Source organism: Hippichthys cyanospilos, chromosome 11 (genome assembly GCF_059441005.1).
Source record: "Hippichthys cyanospilos isolate Australia breed blue-spotted pipefish chromosome 11, RoL_Hcya_1.0, whole genome shotgun sequence".
Classification (NCBI taxonomy): Eukaryota; Metazoa; Chordata; class Actinopteri; order Syngnathiformes; family Syngnathidae; genus Hippichthys; species Hippichthys cyanospilos.
The window spans coordinates 20,022,505-20,045,000 of record NC_142379.1 but is presented as its reverse complement, the minus strand read 5'-3'; the positions used below and the strand labels follow the sequence as shown (position 1 = coordinate 20,045,000).

The following is a 22,496-nucleotide window of genomic DNA, read 5'->3' as shown; positions in this document are numbered from 1 at the left end:
AGGTGTAACAGAAAAAAAAAAAAAATCACATACTTTGATGCACATTTTTTTTCCTGCTTAGTCAATCCATTAACCAGCATAAAAGCTGTTTAAAAAAAATAAAACCAACTTAAAAGTTGTTTATATTACTTTTTCCCCTTTGTCAATGTTAAATCATTAGGTTTATAAATTTTAGGTATACAATGGTCCCCGGGTTACGGCATCCGTGGCTTACGTTTTTTTCATGTTACGATATGGAATACTGAGTTTTTTCATCTCCTCTTTAAGGTATTTATCCCGCTTTACGATTAACAACAATTCTCTTGACCTGTGGGGTTGGTTGTGTTTGTTTTGCCTCCCTCTTGAGACGTTTTTAGGTAATTGCTCTTATTTTCTGATGGCGTTAAACTGCCTCCACGTCAATACAATGCTGTTCTGCTATTGGTCGGTGTCTCGACTCCCTAAGATACTGGTCTGCTATTGGTCAGTGTGATGGGGTCACGAAGAAATTTGGAAGGGAACAATAAGCAGGGAAGCTGATTGGTAGACACAGGGCCAGGTAAACACAGACAGGTGGGCAAAATCACACTAACGAGGCCTGATAATAGGTAAGAGCAGAAAACTGTCAGGGCTGCAAGATGGAGGACCCAAGAGCAGGCCTAGACCGATAAGTTCAGTGACTGAATATTTATTGAACAGAGGATATTTGCTGGTGTGGGAGCTGATTGGGCTGAGCTGCTCTGGAGTAGCGTTCTTGGGTCAGCAGGGCCGGAGCTTGGCAGGCAATCGGGTGGTGAGGAGCAGACTGAATGGGGGCGGGGATGGGGGCTGGGCTGGGCTGGCAAAGTCAACAAGCTAGCTTGTGGGAGGCTCAAAAGATCAAGGGCAATCAGCAAGCTATCTGATAGTCGGGGGCAGGCAGAATCAATACACGGGCAGACAGACAGGATGAAGTGCTGAAAAGCTCGGCGTGGCACATTGAGACAATCTGGCAAGTTCTGGAGGGGAGAGGCCGGGTTTTATACTGAGCAGGTGATTAGTAACAGCTGTTGGCATTTAGGGATGATTGGCAGGGAGGTGAGCAGGTGTGGTGAGACAGAGAATGAGAGATGACTGAAAGATGGACTGTGACAGAAACGCCCCAACATAAACCCACAACAAAAAAGTCTTAGCAGAACATATCAAGTTAATTTGTTTGCCTTGAGATATCGCTGTTGTGTTGGTGCATGCAGAGACGGTTTTTTTTAGGTTGTTTTATTTTTATTTGTTGTTTTTATTTTACATTTCCAGTGATCCGGGAATCATTCACACACATGTAATAATATTTTTGGATAATTTTGAGCATGTAAGTTTACTTAAATTTGTTACGTCCCGTAACTCGTAGTAACAGGATGATTGGACACCCACACTTATCGGAGTCTTTCAGTTCCAATAAATGTTTATTAACAAAAGGTGCACACAACGCGTGGGACCAAAAAAAAAACCCATTAAAATCCAAGGTACAACAGAAACTCTATGTCATATAAAGTACAACAAAAGGAGACAAAGGAAAAAGGAGCATATGTATGTAAACCTCACCTGGAAGAGGAAAGCGGAGCCAAACAGAAACGATGCAAAGTTGCAGAGCAAAAATTACATCAAAACACATTGACGAGAATAGTGCCAACAAAATACAAGAGCGATGAATAATGGCAAAAGCAGAGAGGAATATGAGGCATGGAAAAAAAACAGCCAGTGGCGTTGAATAATCCAGCATTGTTCCCCTCTTCCGGCCGCACTTAAAAAGCCCATAATGACAAATGGTAATGTCAGGTGTGCGGCTGTGGTGATGTTTTACATTACAGTTTTGTGCGAGTGAGTGCTGGCTCCATGTTTCATTATTATATATCAACTTTTCAATTGTTCTGGATAATAAATAGGGTCTGAAGTACACATTACAGAAATAAATATCTATGCAAACAAGAAAGTAATTACCAACAAAAACAACAGCAAAAAAAACCCAGAAAAACACACACACACACACACACAAAAGATAAAGCACAACTGCAAATCAGGAATTTCAAACAAAGCGGGAAACACACAAAAATAATGGGAAACAACAAACAAAAAAATACATTTACCAAAGATGAAACGCAAACAAAATACACAAGAGAAAATGATCTGCAAATAGAAAACAAAAGAATACAATAAAAGATGAAGACTGCAAAACAGGAATCACAAACAAAATAGCAAACAAAAAATTAATGGCAAAAGAAAAAAAAATAACACATTACAAAAGATGAAATACAAACAAAATCCCCACCGAAGTGGTGGGGGTTGTGGAGCTCATGGCTGATTGGATGGGATTTGATTGGACATCCACAGTGTTGCATGATTTGGTGCATGGAAAAAAAAAAAATGGCAAATTAAGAATGTTGGAAGTGCAATTTTCATCTGTAATTGTAAATGTCGGGATAGGCATTACGTCAAATGTCCATCAGCCAGCCACTCCCCTTTTTGCTTACTGAAATATAAATCAACCCGTATGCATGTTTGACTGCTATATTGTGGCATCTTTACAGCACAAACTGCAATCAGTCTACATTCAATGTGACAACAGTCACTTTAGCGCTACCAGGAAGTGGAGATATATGTTCAGTTGAGTGAATGAATTTCACTGCCTGTCATTCACAGCTATAACACAGCTGCTCCCTTTCTTAATCCTTATTCCATGAACCAAAATGCATACTGTACACAATCTCGCCGATCAAAAGTTATAGTGTAGAATTAAGTGTTAAGCGATTACGTGTGCTATTTTGCTTTAAAAATATGGTTTTCATTAAGAAATTGCTTGCTGATATAGCATTCTGGGATGTGTTTCCACTGCATTGGGTGCAGAACAGATTCTTTCTCTGATTGGCTATTTGCCAGGAAATGCAAGATAGAGGCTTTCAAATTCCATAAATAAAAACTTTTTTTTTGTAAATTCAACAACAGCAATACTTTGTTTTACTTGTAGTGTATGTAACAGATGAAATTTAGACAAATGTGAATGACACTGTCATCTGTCGTTGATGATGAGGCAGTTATAAATGAGAATCCAGCTTTTGAGTATCAAGTAAAGCATGATAATGCCATCCAGTGGACAGGATTGTCAATTGCACTATCGCCCCACCTGCATTCACTCAGATGCAGGTTTATCAACATGATAGTGTATAATAGTTTATGGTTTAAAGCCCTTGCTTCACTTTGTTCTTATGTTATACTTGCCCACCTCTAAACAACTCACACAGGCCAGGAATGAATCATGGCGGCTAGTTTGTGGACACAGCCAGCTGAGCTTTAAACACAAAAACGGAGCCAAGCAAGAGCACTCACCTGGCTTGAGGAATGATGGAAGAGGAACTTGGGATACTTAAATGCTGGCAGTTAACACCTTGCGACCAGCCTAGCGAATGAGCGTAGCATAACTATTTTTCACGTTCGGTCCAAACGTCATGTTTAGAAGGAAGGCTATTTTTCAATAATGTATAGCTACTACTGTGGGAAAGACCTGGTGGAAATGGCACCAAATGTTTTCAATGGCTGTGGCAAGAGCCTTCAAGGACCGAATGTTGAAATACGTTACGCTATTTCATCCACCGCACCCATAGAGATTCGCCTTCCTTTTTGGAAAAACGACCACCATGATATCATGCGCCGATTCCCTGTCGATGAGCCATAACTGTGACTTTTAGGGCCAATATAAATGATAGCGTCCCCTCTTGTCCAATCAGCTCTGAGCAAAATGTTTCTGTACTTCACCTTCTTTCATGTTCTTTCATGTACGCTTTTGTAATGTGTGTTTTGTTTGTTTGTTTTTTTGGCTTGGGTTTCCTGATTTGCACTTGTGTCTCATCTTCTGTAATGTTCACCATTAATATTTGTTTGTTTCCTTTTCTGTTTGTGATGCCTGATTTACAGTTGTCTCATCTTTTGTCAAATTTTGTTTAATGTGTTTTTGTTTTTGCACTTAACTTTTTTGTTTGCTTAGTAATTTATTTTTGTGCACTTCAGGGCCCCCGTAGTATAATGCTATGTCTTAGGAACTATTGACTGTTTTTTCCAGGTCCAATGGTATTTCAAAGATTTGACCCATTCCTTCAATCACTTCAAACAAGCATGTGTAGTGGTTCTCCAGATTGGTTTTTATTGTTCCTTAAATAAAAACCGAGTGAATGACCTTGTGATTAAATGTGTCTGTGAGAATCACAGTAACTGGCTTCAGTAAATTGACTGGCTGATTGAACCTGAAGCCATCTTGATTCCTGACCATGCAAAACTTCATCGCTCCCTCGCCTACTGCTTTGTTAGGTTCCAACATCACTACAATGCCAGAGGAAGTAATCCCCAGATACTAGCAAGGCTTGCACTAATGAAAGAAACACCATAAAATGTAATCTCGTCAATTTCAAGGCTCATTAAGTTGTGTAACAGCCGGAGAGTTTGGAAAAAAAAAATCACTTGATGAGGCGATGTAATGTTTTCTCCGCTTCTCTTTTCATCTTCTCTCTTTGTGGGAATTGGTGTGAATTAAATAATGTTTTCCAGCGTGTAATGGGTTTATTCAAAGTAAAACAAATATTTATTTGGTGAAAACGCACAGTTTGAATGACTTAGTTCAGACACTTTGATTTAGTCTCCATGGTTGCACGACAGTTGGCCTTGCCTTACCTTGTTGAGCAGAGTACATACATCTTGAACGTTCACTTTTTTTTTTTACCGATTTATGAAATATCAGAGGCCTTGTATATTTTGTGCAAATAAAAGGGTGCAAGTTTTCCAACTGGTCAAATACTGTGAGGTGTACTTGACCTAACCATCACATCACAGTACAAGTCTTAAAATAAATGGTTTTGCATCACTGTTTCCACGTACTGGGCTGCCTAACATGTAAGACATTTAAAGGCAAAACCACAATATTTTGTTTGTTTGTTCATTTTTTTTTGACAGGGGAAATATGACAAAAGTAGGAATGTGAGTGTGGATTTTGGTGGCAGTTGATTGTAGCTATCTAATTTTTAGGGACTCAAATTTTTTTGACTACAATTAACTGGCTTATAGGCCATTATCACTGACTTGCCTCAGCAATGTTCAAGTGCTTGATACAGCCAGGTTTAGTTGGATTAAAATGTCTTCTTACCAAGGAAATACAAGAGAGACACAGGTGACATACATCAGAACGGAGCAAACGTCGATTTGTCTCTAACGAAAAGTGTAGCGGCGTCACGGGGCAACGTGTGCTCGCTGAAGTGACCACTTGAGTCAGTCTATTTCTGCAGCAGTGGATATAGAGACAATGTGCTCTGAGCTGAGAGCCTGTTTCTCCAGCAAGTCTTTTGTTCGCCCACCGGCGAGGTGGAGTGAGGTGACTCATCAGTACTCAGGGCTGCCGTGGGACAAGCCATTGCCTGCTACCTTTCCACCAAATCCTGCTTGTGGTTGCCCTCGAAAGGGAGTAGATATTATTGGGAAATGTTAAAGTTGGTCTTTGAAAACTCCAATACGAACAAAACCTTAGTATAGCTATGCGGTTCAGAAAATGGATGGACTTTGAAAACTATGAAGCAATGGACCTCCAGCAATTGGCTGGACTTTACAGTACTATGTGGCCGGGCGGATACGTGTGTTTTTTCGATTGCAGTGACCATACTCACTGGAGGTGGACTTTGGAGTAAAAGTAAGTCAAGTTATGGTTCCCAGATATTGACATTATTAGTGATGTATGCACAATGGTTTTGAATGGACAAATGTTCCTTCCCACACTTCATGGGAAGATGGAGGGGGGTGTTGCCATATTGCTTATGTCTGGGAGGGATGGGATGGGGGAAGATAACAATGAAAATTCAATCTACCATCATATTCCTAGATGAAAAAAAAAAGGCTTATAACTATATTTTATATATGTCACCCTATGGCCGAATGCCGCTTTTGTTCCGAAGGTCCAGTCTGCTTCCTATGTCGACCAGCCTTTGCACTTTTATGTGGATGGTACGGCATCGTTTTGTGAGTCGTCTCAGCTTTTCGTTTTGCATTGGGATCCTTCCAAGCGCTGCCCTCATTCCAAGCAACGGTCTCACTGAATTGTCATTGTCATTGTGTGAAGGCGAAGGTTTTTTGACACGTTTCAACTCATTCCCAGTTCATTTTTTTCACACCGTTCCAATTTCCATTATTCCAATTAATCATGTGACGACTGCTTCCATTTTTGTCATTCCAAATATTTACAAATTTCCCACAATTCCACGCCCCAAATCCCATTGAGTTAACGTTGGTTGATTTTAAATTTCATATTTACAGCTTTCACATTTCATATTTTTAATACTTAGCTCATTCACCTCGTCTTATGGATCATTTCCATCATTCCAGTAATTCATACATTCCAATACTTTCGCATAGTTCCATATTTTTCACCCTTTAATATTTCCCAATTCGTTTCTTTTTAATGAAAAACCGTCTAAATCTTACACACTGTCCCTTTAAGCACTTGTCTGGAGGGTCGTAATAGAATGACATTTACGTATGTAACAACGGTTCTATGAACCTCGGATAACCGCCAGATTATTTTATCACTCTTAATCCTCGTGTCTGCATTGTTCACGTGAGCTGGTACTGAGGGACAGACTTCCAGATGACACTGCCTTTTACTGTATATGGTCGATCTGCATCACAATTGATGTTTTGTTGGTATGCACAAGGTATTGCACGAAGGATTATTCCATGCTTTAAACATTGCTTCTTCCAGTCACCTGTGACTCATCATACTGCTGATACATATGTACCTGTCAGTTTGGCATTTACAGATTGTTGGGCATGACTGCTACCGGACAACCGGAACTACTCCCCAAAATTCTTGTCAGTTTTAGGAATGACTAAAAGTTTTACTCTGTATAGTTAAAATTATATATGACTTTAGCTAAAATTATATTGTACTTTAATTCAATTTCTTTCTTCCAATCACTTCAAACCTCTCTTGTTGGAAACACAATGAAAAATTCATACTTCCATGTCTTCCTCCATCATGCAGTACAACAATAATAAGTATTCACCTACACTACTTCCCTTTTAACAAAAAGTGGAGGATGTAAAAATTTGCAGTGTGGCCTTATTGATCCAGGACTGATTTAGCAATGTTTCATGAATACTGAGTGGCCTTCATGGCAGCATGCTTTATATAACAGCCAATGCAGCTCACACAGATAAATGTGAGTTGAAGGTTTTACGCACAAAGTGCTTGTAGTGAAAGGGTGCATAAAGACTCATTCCCACTGTGATGAGCATGCGCAGGCTGCATCTGTGTAGATGACGAGGCAGCAGGAGATTGAAGGGACTTTACTGTGGCACCCTCCATACTGCGGACATTACTTTTTAGAGGTAGGTAAGTTACAAATCATGGTGAATGATGCAATGTGTCAGTCATAAAAAGCAAAAGACTTTTTGGAGCACAGCAACATGCATTCACTATGTTGCCATGAAACCAACGCCAAAATGCATTCACTACGTTGCTATGAAACCAAGGACATCACTTTTTTTTTTAATGTCTCAGGTAAATGAAAGTTATAAAGTCTTGATTTTTATACATCAGCTCACTGAATTCAAAATAAGTTCAGACTCTCCGCTTCAATTTTATGGGTTTAATGATAAGATAAGATGAGCAATATTGTCCCCAGCACTGTATAAAACAGACATACATGTAAAACAGACATATGAAACACATCAGCCTAGCAGTACTGTACAATCAGTGCAGGGAATGGACAACTCTGGCATAGCTATTCTATTCTCTTTCTATCCATCGATCGAGATGTGTGTGTGTGTGTGTGTGTGTGTGTGTGTGTATATATATATATATATATATATATATATATATATATATATATATATATATATATATATATATATATATATATATATAATGTTACGAGATTAATCCGTTCCGGGATTGGGCTCGTAAGGTGAATTCACCATATGTCGGGCAATCCAAACTTATATTTAAATAGCTAATGTGTTTAGAAAACATAAAAATTGTACATACATATTAAAAATTGGTACCAAAGTAGTATAGTAAGTGTTTCGTATATTTAATATACATGTATACAAAACTTTATGAATAAAAAATAGAGAAAGCATTTTTTTTTACCAATGAGTGACGCTTCTTATGCCCATATTCCCTAGAAAGGGCCTAGGCTAGAGCCTAGGCTAGGCTAGCTTTGTATTTCTTGATTATCTTCAGCTTTGTTTCCAAAAAAACAAAATCACCTTCTTACTTCTCTCTTTAACATCACGAGCAATCTTGGGACCCATGGCTAACCCTTTCAAGTTCGAATTAACCAGTAAAATGCACTATAAATACGGTTTTGTAACGACTCACGATAGAACAAAGCTTTACCATTCTACCATTTTGAAACGAGTGAAGCCAACCAATAGCAGACCAGTATCCCCGTCATGTGGTGGCAACAGAAAATGAGTGCAATTACCTAAAAACACCTGCAGATGGAGACAACACAACACAAATACAGCCAACCCCATCTAGGGTCATGACAGTTGTTTTAGTCGCAAAGCCGTAAAGGGGGGACAAAAACCCTCAGTATTCCACATCGCAATATGAAAAAAAAAACATAACCCAGGGACACTGTTACATGGGGGTCCAATATATATATATATATATATATATATATATATATATATATATATATATATATATATATATATATATATAATATATATATATTATATAAATAGACAAAATGGTTAACAAGTCCATTGTCTGGCAGCTCAGGTAATGCACTTGTTAACCATTTTGTCTATTTTTTCTTTCAAAAAAAGAGGCGATTGGGCAGTAATAGACAACAGACTAATGGGTTTGGTCACATTTCTTTTATTTATGCTTCATGAAATCATCTTGCGAATGCTCACACACACACCTGCACAGCCACTTGAGAGAGCTGTTTGCACAACCTCTTGAGAGTGCTGCTACTGCAAGGATTTTTTGTCAGGCCTCAAGTATAATATTGTGATTTATATACAAACCATTAAGTGTATAATATTGTGTGTTCCAACGTTTGAATCTGTTTGAATACTGTAACATGCAAAAAGTTAATCACACTACCCATAAACAATAAAGTGGGCCAAACGTTAAAATTGCACTCACACAAGTGTAAGAAAATTAGTGATTAGTAGATGATGTGCATCGTTGAAAAACAAAGTTTTCGCCAACTAGCTAGCTAGGTTGTCCTGATAAAGCTGTCTCTAAACTGTCCGGAGTTTCTTGCCTCTAACATTATATCAAAAATGCTTTAAAGAAATGAATGCACATCTCAACCAATAAACTTTGAAAATAATATAATGTGACCTTCCAGCACAAAAATCAACATAGTGTATGACTGATGTTGCATAGCAACAGTAAACAAGAAGTTAATGTCGTTAAATATTGGCAAATACTGGCATGTTAGCATATTAGTAATCCAAATAAATACCTGATCGTTCCAGGATCTCTTTCCTTAAATGAGTCTCGACTATTTCTTTTAACCAAATGTACGAATTCTATACCAGAAGACTGACAGGGGAGAGAAGAAACATTTGAGAATTAAATGGCACGACTAAATGCAATGTAAATGTTTTGAACACTCCTTGAGCAAGTTAATGTCAATGATTATGACAGATGATACGCCAGATCATGGACACAATTATTTATGGAAGATGTGTCACAATTATACTGACGATTCAGTTAAATGAATTGTGCTTGGCATAGTAATAACTAACACCAGTGGGATGAAATTTAAAATCATATGAACATTATCAAGCAATGAAAACATGATAACAAGTCTCGCTCCAAAGCCACTCCCCTACACATCAATGCACACAATGCATGCAGCAATGAATTTAATGCATGCAGATGAATTGTAGGTCGAATGTGATCTTCAAAGCGTTTATCTGTTTAGAGGTCAAACCTCTTACACTTAAAACTGTAAAATATCAGATGATGTCCTTATCTGCAATTGGAGTTAATGCCCCAGTGGTCTTTCAACAGTTTCTAAAGGTTTGGGCTCAAGATCGTTTTCCTATGGTACTAGTTATTATGGTCATTTGAAACATGTATGCCAAAACTGTCAAAGGTTTTTCTTAAATGTACCATATTTTTCAGAATAGAAGTCCAGAGTTTTTTCCTCATTTTCAATCCCCATATTAGTGGGTTTGACTTATAACCTCATAAGTCAAAACAAACCAACATTCCGACAATAATTCAAAATCGAAATAAGTCATATATATATATATATATATATATATATATATATATATATATATATATATATATGTTCTGCTAATTTAATAAATCCGTTTTAGAGTGCACGAACTTTGCAAAAAATGCACTTCATCAAGCATCGCCTAGTTGCTTCTTTGTGGTCAACAATGAGGCTGCGTGGATAATTTTTCGAGCAAACTTTGATGGATTACGTTAACCGTCCATGCTGTTATCTCACAACAGTTGGCACTTAAGTAAAGAACATCCCAAATAGGATGATCAGCAAATCATCTTCGAAGACCTCCATTTGAAACAAATTGGACAGGTCTGAAGACGACTATTTGTGGAAGAGTAATGAGGATTTTTGCGCAAATGACGAGCAGGAAAGAGAGAACGTCCGGGAGTTAAATGGGAGACGCTATTTGGCGTGTCACATAGTGATGATGACTTTTAGGGTTTTTCGACAAATTAATATTCAACTATAGAAAAGTATTTCTTTGAAACTCCAAATCATTTTATTGTTGCAACATTAGTTTCAGCATTTGTGTCTTACAGTGTCTTACATGCACATTGCCACTCACCTGTCTCGTTTTCGCCCCACTCCCATAACTGCAATAGTATGTTACTCGATATACGATGAAGAAATGTGTCTAAAAGTACCGTAATTTCGTCATTTTCATTTATTAACACATACCTTGTGCTATAATTGGACAGCCATGATCTATGTAACCACTTAAGTCAGGGGTAGACTTATAATCGCGTTTCTGTACAATTCACCAAAATTGAAGTAAAAAAGGGGGGTGGACTTCTAAGCGAGGTTGACTTGCACTCTGAGGAATACATTAGGTTTACACCCGGGAACATTCATATTGCAGTAACTTTGTCAATTTTTAAGGTACCTTAATGTCATTTTAGAAGGACCTATGTTTATAATTAGAATATATGAATAACTTTTTTTTGTTGGAAACATAGCCCTAATTTTGTGAAAACCTGTCATATATACATAAATGTGTGGTCCTGGACTCATACCACAAATCTACAATTGGTATTTGCGTACCGTTTTACCACCAAATCTCGAATGCATTTGAATGAGGTTGTTTCTGAAAAACACGTCATTGTCCAACACATAATCCTTCCATTTTCTATAGCTGCTTATCCTCAATGGCTTGGTGGTGCCTATCCTAGCAGTCTTCGGGCATTTAGATACAGTAAAATAAAACATAAAACAGTAAAACAAAAAGCTTGTATGTTGGTTAGGCTTAGTCATGAATGTCAGATAACATATATTCACATAATCTCTGATGTGCAGTGTGTTTGCAGTACAGTTTATGCACGGTGCTTTTCGTTCAAATTTTGCTTGACTCAACCTTTGTGTGTGTGTGTCTGTGTGTGTGTGTTAATGTGTGCCCACTTATTTTCTTTATATTTCTTTATATGTTTCATATAGTCTCCTTAATTTAGGGCCAGAGGCACACGTTCTTATGCAAGCTGTCCTGTGCCACAGTCGCATTGTGTTTGTGTGTGTGTGTATGTTTGTGTGCCTATTACTGCAATACACTTTGAATGCCTCTAAGGCCGTTCATGATAAACGACAGGTTCAAGTTGAATCTCACTGCTCTCCATCACCTTCATCAGTGTAATTACAGGGTTTTCTTCTACCTGATTGTTTTCACATCCACATATTCATTTGTTCTTCTCACAGCTTGTCTGTGTGTGTGTGTATGTGTGTGTGTGTGCGTTCTTCTGACAAGTGAACTGATTTGTTGGCCAGTGTGTATATGTGTGTATTTCGCCCCTCAGTAATCTTGCTCGTTCAGATGCTGTTATAGCAATTTACACTGGGATCAGTCCCGGAACCGGTGAGCTAGAACGCTTCCTCCTCCCTGCCTCCTTGATCATTGTGATAAATTCTAAAGATATCTATAAATTGAGCATTTGTGCCGTAATCTAAATGGCCTAACATGTAAACTAGTTGCAACATGTTAACCTTGTGACAGTCCGCTTGTGCCTTATAAAAAAAAAAAAAAGCACATACAGAAATTACTGGTAATTGGTTTTTAAATAGTCAGAGTAAACATAGTAAATATTGTCAGTTACATTTGTGTTAATCAGTTGGTTTCACTCCAGTTCATTTTGTTGTGCTCAGCACATATATTGCAAATTCACAAATACTGGCCTTCACTCCAAGCCACCTCTCAGTCAAACTGAAATGAAATGAATTTCACTTCCAGATTGAGTACATTATTGCACCTCTGCACATTTTCTTCTAGGTATGTAAGTAGACAGACAAGATCACTTTTGGTACTTAATAAAGGCTTCAAAGGAATTGAATACTGTACTCTAATAAACCCTATTCTACGCTGCAGTTGCATGCTAGAGGAGAGGCAATAAATAATAACAAACTATCATGAACTGGTTGAAAAAATATCAAAATTAAAATGACCTCTCATTTACTCTCCTGATAGTAAGAGTGAGAGTGATAGCCGAAAACAGACAACAAAAACCTGACAAAAATAAAATGTCAAATCACAGAGCATTGGTGAGCATCCACCATTAAAGAGGAAGCTTTCAAGCCCCCACCCCCTCCTTCCTGGCATCAAAGTGCAGCAGACTCTGCTTGAAATGCATTGAAACCTTTGAATTAATAATGTTGAGAAACAAGCAGGGAAAAGAGGACAAATATTGCAATGTCTTTTCGATTCCTCCGCTATTAAAGTCTTGACACAAACAAATAGAAAAACTTCCAACAAATAGGGATTGCAATGACATGGTTGCAATGATAGCCCCTGAGTCACCAAATGTGTGAGCATATACATTGTGCTTGAATTGAATCTTTCCTTGTCTCTATTTGCTTTACCCTACACATCCCCCAGTGTGTTCCTAGTCCACATCTGTTAATATTGCCGAATCAGAAAATGGCTCTTTAAAGTCTATGTTGAAGACCAAAATGTGTAAAGTACATTTATAAGGATTTGAAACAGACCTGCATTGGTGGAAAATGTAAAAATGGTCAGGGAATCACAAATCTTTATTGAAAAAGGGGCAATTGAAGACGACCTTACCTAACAAACATGTTACATCACCTGCACCACAACTTGGACCTTCTTCCAGCAAGTATTATGTTTTGTTTAATGTCAGTGACCAAATTCTCAGGTTGGCGCATGTAAAAGAAACCGCCCATGGACCGACGCAATGCCCTGCATGGCACAGAGGTGTCTGCTAAAGTCCTAAACACACTAAACGGTCCTCACACCTGTACACAAATTCAGATTTGCGAGATTTATATTGATATAGAGCCCTAGTGACCCCTAGTGTAACGCGTGAAGCAGGCGCTCGACTAGAGCGTCAAGCGCTCGCAACGGAAGTATCACAATACGTGATTCCGATGACCCGCACTATCTGGTGCAACATCGAGTGACATCACGCTCGAAACAGACGCTTGACTCCTGCCGAGCGCTCGCAGAAAGCGAAATTGACTCTCATTATAGTTATAATAACTATTATAGTTTATTATAGTAAGAAAAGTGTCAGGTTATATTAGGCCAGCAGAGAAGGCCTTGCTGGCTCTGACGGCTCACCACTGAGCTTGTGCGTTAGCCATAAGTTGTACTACATTCATGTGCTCTTTTCATACTCGTCAAATAAAGGATGATTGAAAATGTTCGACTCTGTATCAAAAGCACCTGTTTCACTTGCTCGCTGAGGACATGATTGGTGAATCTTGCACCCCATTTAAGTCTGCTTCAAGCCAGGCATGGTTATTGTCATGGGAAAAAGTAGGGAGGACATGCAACCGCACGAAGTGAAGCACGCGACAGTATGCATCAGTGATTTCTGTCTTGCATGTGTACTTACGTACCACTTACTGTAGGTGCATGCCTGCATATACATATGCCTGCAACTTGCGTGCCACGTGACTGATTCAGAGGGTCAAAAAGCTTTGATTTCTCCATCACTATAGAGCTCTATATGAGTTAAATTTCAAATCCTCTGCAATCCTGCTTTATACACCTACAGAAAGTAAAACTATCCACCCTACTGAGGTGCAAACATCGTAAAGTGTTCTCAAAGGTAGCCACTCTTTTGATCTTTTCTGGATTTGTTCGAGGTCACAAACTTTTGGCAAATGTTTGCAACCTTCAGCAGACAGTGGGAAAGAAAGTACTGAAATTAACCTCATCATAGTACAAAGTACACATCTGAAACCATTTATAAAACTGAGACATCCACCTGTTTCGCTTAGAGCATTCCCTCATTGTGATTGTTTGTGTACCAGAGGCTATCCCAAATGACTTGGGGGGAGAGGCCTAACTGCCAAATAACTGAAGTGCCAAAAAACAAAACTCACATTTTCTTTTTTTTTCCAGTTTTTTTTTTTTTTAAGGACATTTTTGCGACAAAGAATCTTAGACACCTATTCGCTTTGTAAAACTGTTTTCTTATTTATTGAGGGAGGTTACATTCTCTAAAATACTGACTTAAAAGGAAGAAAAATTGCAAGTCAAATAGTGACGTCAACCTGTAATAGAAAAAAGCTGTGGTTTAAATGAAAAGCCGCGATAGAGTGAAGCCGCAATACCCAAACCCTGAGGCAATGAGGGAACACTGTATTTTTTTTTTTTTAGCTGAAAGGCATTTGAAGGTCTGGGATTATGATTTATGTAGCTAACATCATCCTGTACAGATGTGTTTGACTGAAGAATTTGAACACCCACTGTTCTTCCCTCCCTGTTGCTCTACCCTTGCTGTGCTGTTTTCTTCTCTCTCCGAACAAAGAATTTTTAGTCATCAATTTCCCCCTGCCAATGCTTTATAAGCAAGTCTTAATGGCAGGGGCAGTACTGATCCTGTTCTGTCATCACAGATCCTATTCTGACTGTTTAGTTGAAACACGAGCTGCCAACCAGTCAGCCAGACTGCTATAAAATGGTTCACGTTGATGTGTTGTCGAGAGATACTTTAATTTGATTGCGTGAAAGCTTTCTTCGCCTTGACGATTATTCATTCGTTGAAAAATAATGTCATCAACTGTAAAATAAAGTCATCAACTGTATTGGTTCAGTTGATGGGAATTTTACATGACGATTGTAATTTGGGTGAGAAATGTGTGGTTTGCTGGGTAAATTTGTTTATGAGCTGTGGCTTGGAAGATAGATGGTCTTATCACAGCATTTGTAAACACATGCTCGAGGACATCACTTGCGAGAGATGGATAACTCATGCTGAATTATTTAACATGGAGCAGATGTGAAGGAAAAGTCAACTAGATTGAATGTGATGCAATCAGGTATATACGGTACTTAGGAGTGATTGGCCTACACAAAATAGTTTCAGTTAAAAATACAAAAAATAATTTAAAATAGATTCATAAATAGTTTCCTGGTATCGATTAGATATTGAGTGTGTTTTCAAGAGATGAGCATTAAGTGCAAAGGAATGCATAAAAATCCTATAGAACTGGAGTAATTTTTAGAAAGGGATTCACTTCAAATTAACATATGTGCAACAACATTGTTTTTCTTGAGACATAATGAAATGGCATGGTACGTAAAATGAAGATGTATTTTATTCCCTGTGTCGTTTTTTAACCTTAACATCTATTCATAAGGCACACCTGATTTTAAGCAGCACTGTCAGTTTTTAAGGAATTTTTAAAAGCATTTTAATTGCACCTATATTTTGCAAAACTGCAAAATATAATATATATATATAATGCTGTTTTTTTGTTTGTTTGTTTTTTTGTCGGCAAGACTAAGTTTGCCGACTGTCAGGATGTTGAAGAAGATGCTCGCCTTTAGTAGTAATGATAAGCACGACAATACTTTTAGGGAATCATTAAAATCAGTTCATTTAAGAGAAACATCCATCTTTCTTTTGCCCTTACTTGTGCTCACCCTTTTCTTACTAGTGTAAAAATTAGTGCGTCTAATTTATCTTGATGTATGTGGGGCCAGTATGTAAAGTAGAGATGTGCCAAAAAATCGATTTTCATCAGAATCGCGACTATCATTTTGTAAAACGATTTGAGTGATATAACAGGTCATTAAATTATTTTAAAATAAAGTACAAATCGATATGCTTCTTGTCAGATTTCGTACGATGTGCTGTGCCATGACGTCGCCACACAGCCCGTTCCAGATTGTTAAGCTTGCACTGCTTGAAAGCAGTCTTGTCGCTTTAACTTCTTTATAACGCAGTGGCGGTCTGTGCATTTCACACTTAGGCCTTCTGTGATTCGGCCCCCTCAGAAGCACACAAATGCATTACTGGGCTACACAGCCTATTTTCTGGAGCATTTAAACATCAATAAACAAACATCAGTAATTGAAACATTTCATTATACGTGTATATAAAATTGGAATCGAATCGCGAGACAGCCAAAGAGTCCCACCCCTAATGTACAGTGTTCACGCATTCATCCATCCGTCCATCTAGCCATTATCGCAATGGCGGTCTGTAGAGTTCACACTCAAGCCTTCACAGAGTGATGTCCTAGTTGGTCCAACACCACGGCTGGAGAAAAGGAACAAATGCATTACTGGCCGTTGCATCACCTGAATTGTGTACTACACAGACTACAATCCGGGGCATTCAAACGTCAGTCAACCTGCATCAGCAATTACAATTTATCAGTACACGTAATACATGATATCCATTAATTGAATATGAGCCAAATAAAATGAGAAAAACATATTCAAAATGAAAAAAATAATAATAATGCTTGAACTTACCAAAACGGCTCTCCCCCAAAACACTTATTTCAACACAAAATCCATTCTTCTTTCTTTCATTAAGAAGACTTCAATGACCTGGTTGACATGTCCTCTCCTTCAGCCATTGTGTATTAAAAAAGCAAGTAAATGTATCTGATGTGTCTGCTAAAGGTCCCCGACTCTGATTCTGGTGTTTTCTACACTGTTAATGCCAATTAACAAAGCAACACTGTGTAGCTTGCTTGCGCTGCATGGTGCTGTCTCCCATCCAATCCATCCAATCACATGTCACGTCCAACTGATCTGATTGGCTGTCACAACTATATATCACCTGTATGTTCCTGTTCACTTACAGTGCACAGACACCCACACTGTTTATTCTGAAGGCCTTGGGTAGATTTCTTAGAGCCTGGCAACACAAGTTAGCTAAATTCTGATTGGATAAAAACTCTAACTAAAGCTAGCAGAGAAGGCCTTGCTGGCCCTGACGATACCACCATCGCATTATCGCTTGACTTTACAAAGGCCGTGGCCGTGCTGAAGCCTATCTGAGATGTCTCCGGGTAGTTGTTGGGTCCATGCTGCAATCGTTGCCCGCCAATCACGGGGCACACAAAGACAGAACAACATGCACACTCACGAACACACCTAAGGATAATTTAGAGTACCCAATGTACCCAACTCAATGTCCCTCTCACGCCTGACACTGAACAACAAATCACTTCAGGATGCTACCCGTTCACTCACATTCACTCAAGATTTGTTGTTTTTAACAAATTACTCAGGAATGACACAACACTAAACACAATAGTATGTTGACTGAATGTTCATTGCTTTAATATGGCTTTTTATATTTCTTTACAGGCGAAAAATAACACACATCTTTGTTTTTTCTATCTCCACAGAGGAAAGGATCTGGGCCTGTGGCTGGCAACAACAAAATTTCTGGGGGACAAGGTACTCATTCTGAGGTCAAATAACAAGGCACACACGGCAAACTCTAAGCCTCATCGAATGATAAAGTGCATTTGGGCAGCAGCACTTACTGTAGATGTTGGCACACACAACACTCACATCTGCAACATGGATTTATTCATTTTCTTTTTTAATTGTTGAAAATGTGAAATCTATACTCTTTAGAGCATAAGCGTCGAACTTCCATTCTGGTGTGCTGGAGAGAGAAAGTTGAAAACAAGCAGGATACCGGCCCTCAAAGACTGGAGTTTGAAACCTGTGCTTTAGAGCAGCGGTCCCTAACCACCGGTACCGGTCCGTGGATTAACTGGTACCGGGCCACGTGGGCTTCACCCAAAATAATGTTTTGGAAATGATTTAGTTTAACAGTTCATACGTTTGTGCTTGATCTTTGTTTTTTTGGCGCCGCTTCTGGCCACTGTTGATATTACATACACAGTGAGAAGGATGATGTGGTTTTTAGAGCAACAGCAGCCCCCACAAGTGACCTTGTGGTGGTGGAAGCAAATTGTAGGGCAATCTTCTATACAGTTTGTGACAGCAGTGTACAGATTTTAGATGTCACTGCAGGAGTGGCGAACTTTTTTTTTGTGCTCAAGAGCCATACAATAAAGGCAGATGGGGACAGGTCATTTGTAGATGAGGTGGGGAAAAAGTTGAATTGGCTACATTTTTGCACTTTCTCACAAAGGGCTTAAGATATTTCAAATACATATACAGTTGATATATACACATATGTATCATGACATACATACATACAGTATGTAAAATACAGCATTGTAGTATTTTACTTAATTCAACTAAAACAACAAAAAATACAAATTAATAAGTGCCAAAACGAATATGCAAAATATATGAAGTGGTTTGCTTTATTAAACAAGGGTGTTTTCATTTTGTTATAATTTATTTATTTATAATTTATGACTTGCCTTTTCAACTGTTTAGATGACTAACATCTAAATCACATGCTTTATTATCAATCAACGCAGTAATATAAAAGGCAAATTAAAAACATGAATCACAAATTCTTGTGTAAAACTTGCTAGATTAATGCATCAAGTGTTAGAGGACTTTGATCATTTAGTACATTTTCTAAGGGCCATGTTCAAGAATGGAGTAGTTTGTAACTTGACCTTGTGTTCTGTATCATCCATCCTCTTATTGTTTTTTACCACCCCACAATGTTGATGGTCATGACCGAAAGGGATCTTTTCGTAGCTCACGGGTAACTGATTTCTACAGTATTCCTCAGAGTACAAGTCGACCTCCTTTTTTTTTTATTTCATTGTAGGCGAATTTTTCTAAAACACCCATTATAAGTCTACCCCTGACTACATAGATCCTGGCTTTCCAATTAAAACACATGGTGTGTTATTAAACATGGGGTGTTATTAAAATGATGAAATTACGGTACTTTTAGAGGCATTTCTACATTGTATATCGAGAAAAGACTGCGGAGCATTGAATGTGTGCGCATATACTCAAACGCTAAAACTGATATTGCAACAATAAAGTCTTTTGAAATTTCAATGCTTAATTTTGTTTTGTTTTGGCACAGCTGAATATTAATTTGTCTAAAAGCCCTAAAATTCATCATCACGATCTGACACACCAAATGGCTCCTCCCATTTAACTCATGGACGTCCTCTTCTTCCTCCTCGGGTTGTCATCTTCGGATCCATCCAATTTGTTTGAACTGGAGGTCTTGGAGATGATTTGCAGATCATCTTACTTTGGATGTTCTTTACTCAAGTGACGACTGTTGTGAGATCAGAGTGTGGAAGGTTGCGTGTTGCTTTTTCTCCCCCCACCTGGCGACATCCATGCCAGCTTCTTCAAACAATCTTCCAAGGGCTGAAGGAGACAAGTCAAGCCGTCTTTTCCTTTACATAATGCGTCATAGTCCCCCGAAAATAAATATTCATGCAATCTCTTTATTGACAACAAAGAGGCAATTAGGCGGTGGTTGCCGAAAGTGCATGTTGCAATGTTTTGTGCAAATACCCTAAAACAGATGCATACTAAAACAAATTAGAGGTGTGAATTGTATAATCATTTTATGTAAGCCTTGTAAATGACATATTACTTATTTCACATTCAAATTAATGTTATATGTTATTGTGTAATGTTATTATTATGTCACATATGTTATTATTTCATTTGTTATCTGTTGAAAAAATGGTCTGTTTTGAGTAATGCAGATATAAGTCGACCCTCCTTGTATGGGTGTAAAAAATGAAGAAAAAAAGACTTGAATTGTACTAAGAGAAATACAGAAGTTAATTGCAGAGTGAGTATAGACTGTTTTGGAATTGACTGGTCATTTAGCAGCAGGTTGTACCAGCTGCACATAAGTCAAGACCACAATACAGCCAAAGCCCTCTTCGCTTGATTAAAGTTGTTACTGTTTGGTTAGAGTTGCTCTGTGTCTCTCATCCATGTAGTGTTCATACTTGCTGGATCACATCAGACTTTATTTGTAATTATACAGACCCCCTCTTCTGTAAGTGATCTCGATCAGCTTATTTTGCGGACAACAATATTTGGATAATAGTTTTAACCATAAATGAAACCAATTACAGCACCTGAGAAGTTGTTCCATGATTTCTTGTAAATTAATCAGTTTAGTTCAATTGTAATCGTCCTAAAACAAACACACACACAAACCATTTGCTGGCTAGTATCAACCTTTTGCATTAGTCCAGGTTGCATCATGTCATTGTGACAGAGCATAATCTATTGCAATCTAGAGTGTTGTATCTGGCCTAAGGGCATGTTGGCAACCCTCTAGCCACCAGTCGATTTTCATATTTTAAGCGATCCAAGAATGTAATAATAACCCTCATCAGTGTAAGATGGATGAAAGTTCCATTTTGAAAATGGTGATAGTAACAATAAAAGAACCATGTCTGAAAACACTTTCCTAAATCAAAGCAATAACGAGAAGATTGCAGGAAGACGTAGAGGGAACATTGGGTAATGATTGAATGAGGCGAACGGGTGTAGAGTGGAAAGAAGGATAAATCCCACCAGAGTTTATAGGACATGATGGCTCATGTATTCATGATGAGCTTTTAAAGGCACACATCCAAAGACTGACAGTAACGTCGCATCCTGCCATCACACACACACACTATGGGACCTGAGGGCTTACCATCAGATCTGATTACAAACTGACCACAGCAGAGTGTCACATCATTGTCGACATGGCAGCAACATAGAGCGGGCACATTTGAAAAAGCGCTCATCTGTCACTTCCTGGTAATATGTTGTCCCCTGAAGTTAGGATTGTGTGAGCGAAAGCAGGCCATCCATCACCAGGCTACTGTGAGCGCTCTTAGTGATTTACAAGAACACACTGTTCAGCAAAATAAACTCTGCATGTATAGGACCTTTCAACCCATGTTACTGTTGCCTCATACAAAAGCCAATTCTATTCTCAAGTAACCTTTTTTAATATATGCTGCCAGGCTTTACGACTTTCTTGTGAATCATTTTTAACTTCCGTATTTGTCCCTGTACAAGATAAGTTTTTTTCCCGCCATTTTCAATCCTCATATTGGGGTAGATGACTTACACCCACATAACTCAAACCCAGACCAATTTTCTCTACATATCTGTATTTGAATAACATTAATTTAAATGTGAAATTAATCATACCATGTCATTTACAAAGCTTAAAATGATTATATACCTCTAAATCTAATATAGAATGCATCTGTTTTAGTGCATTTGTACTTTTAAATGCACTTTGGTACCGCTTTGTTGTCAACAACGTGGCTGCGTGGATAATTTTTCTGGCGGACTTTGACCCATTATGAAAAGGAAACGACGGCTTGACTTGTCCGCTCAACGCAAAAATGTGATAGCACTGGCATGGCACGCGTGGATGTCAGCAGGTGGGGGGAGAAACACAGCGAAGAGCAGCATGCTCTGATCTCGCCACGGTTGCCATTTGGGTAAAGAAGGCTTCAGCAACAGCATTTTCGGAGACCTCCATTTTAAACAAATTGGACGGGTCTGAAGATGACTATCCATGGAAGAGTAATGAGGATGTTTACGCAAATGACGAGCAAGAAGTAGATGACGCCTGGGATTTAAATGGGAGGAGCTATTTGTCATGTCAAATAGTGATGACTTTTAGAGCTTTTCAACAAATTCATATTCATGTTGTTTTATTGTTGCAACATTAGTTTCAGCATTTGTGTCTACGCGTGCGCGTACATTGCCTCACACTTATCTCATTTCCGCCCCAAGCCCTTCTGTTATTTGATATACTGTACGATGAAGAAATGCATCCAAACGTATGGTAATTTCAGCATTTTAATAACACACACCATGTGTTTTAATTGGATAGCCATGATCCATGTAACCAGTAATGTCAGGGGTAGACTTATACTAGCAATTTTTTTAACCTGCACCCAAATTGAGGTAAAAAAAAAGGGGGGGGGGCGACTTTTACACAAAGAAATACAGTAAAATGGTCTGACTCAGTTGAACAAATGAATAAAATCACCACAAGACAAAGATGAAACGACCCACAGCTTTGTAAATCCTCTGATGACGATTAG

At 38.4% G+C, this 22,496-nt stretch overlaps 1 protein-coding gene across 1 annotated transcript in view; it reads left to right on the top strand.

Annotated features, from left to right (window-relative positions):
* pcp4b (Purkinje cell protein 4b) overlaps positions 1-22,496 on the top strand; it is a 48,857-nt gene that overhangs the window by 17,083 nt on the left and 9,278 nt on the right. Inside the window, exon 2 of the mRNA XM_088426752.1 lies at positions 17,856-17,907. Coding sequence (XP_088282878.1) covers positions 17,856-17,907 — 52 coding nt within the window. The remainder of the gene's footprint in view (positions 1-17,855; positions 17,908-22,496) is intronic.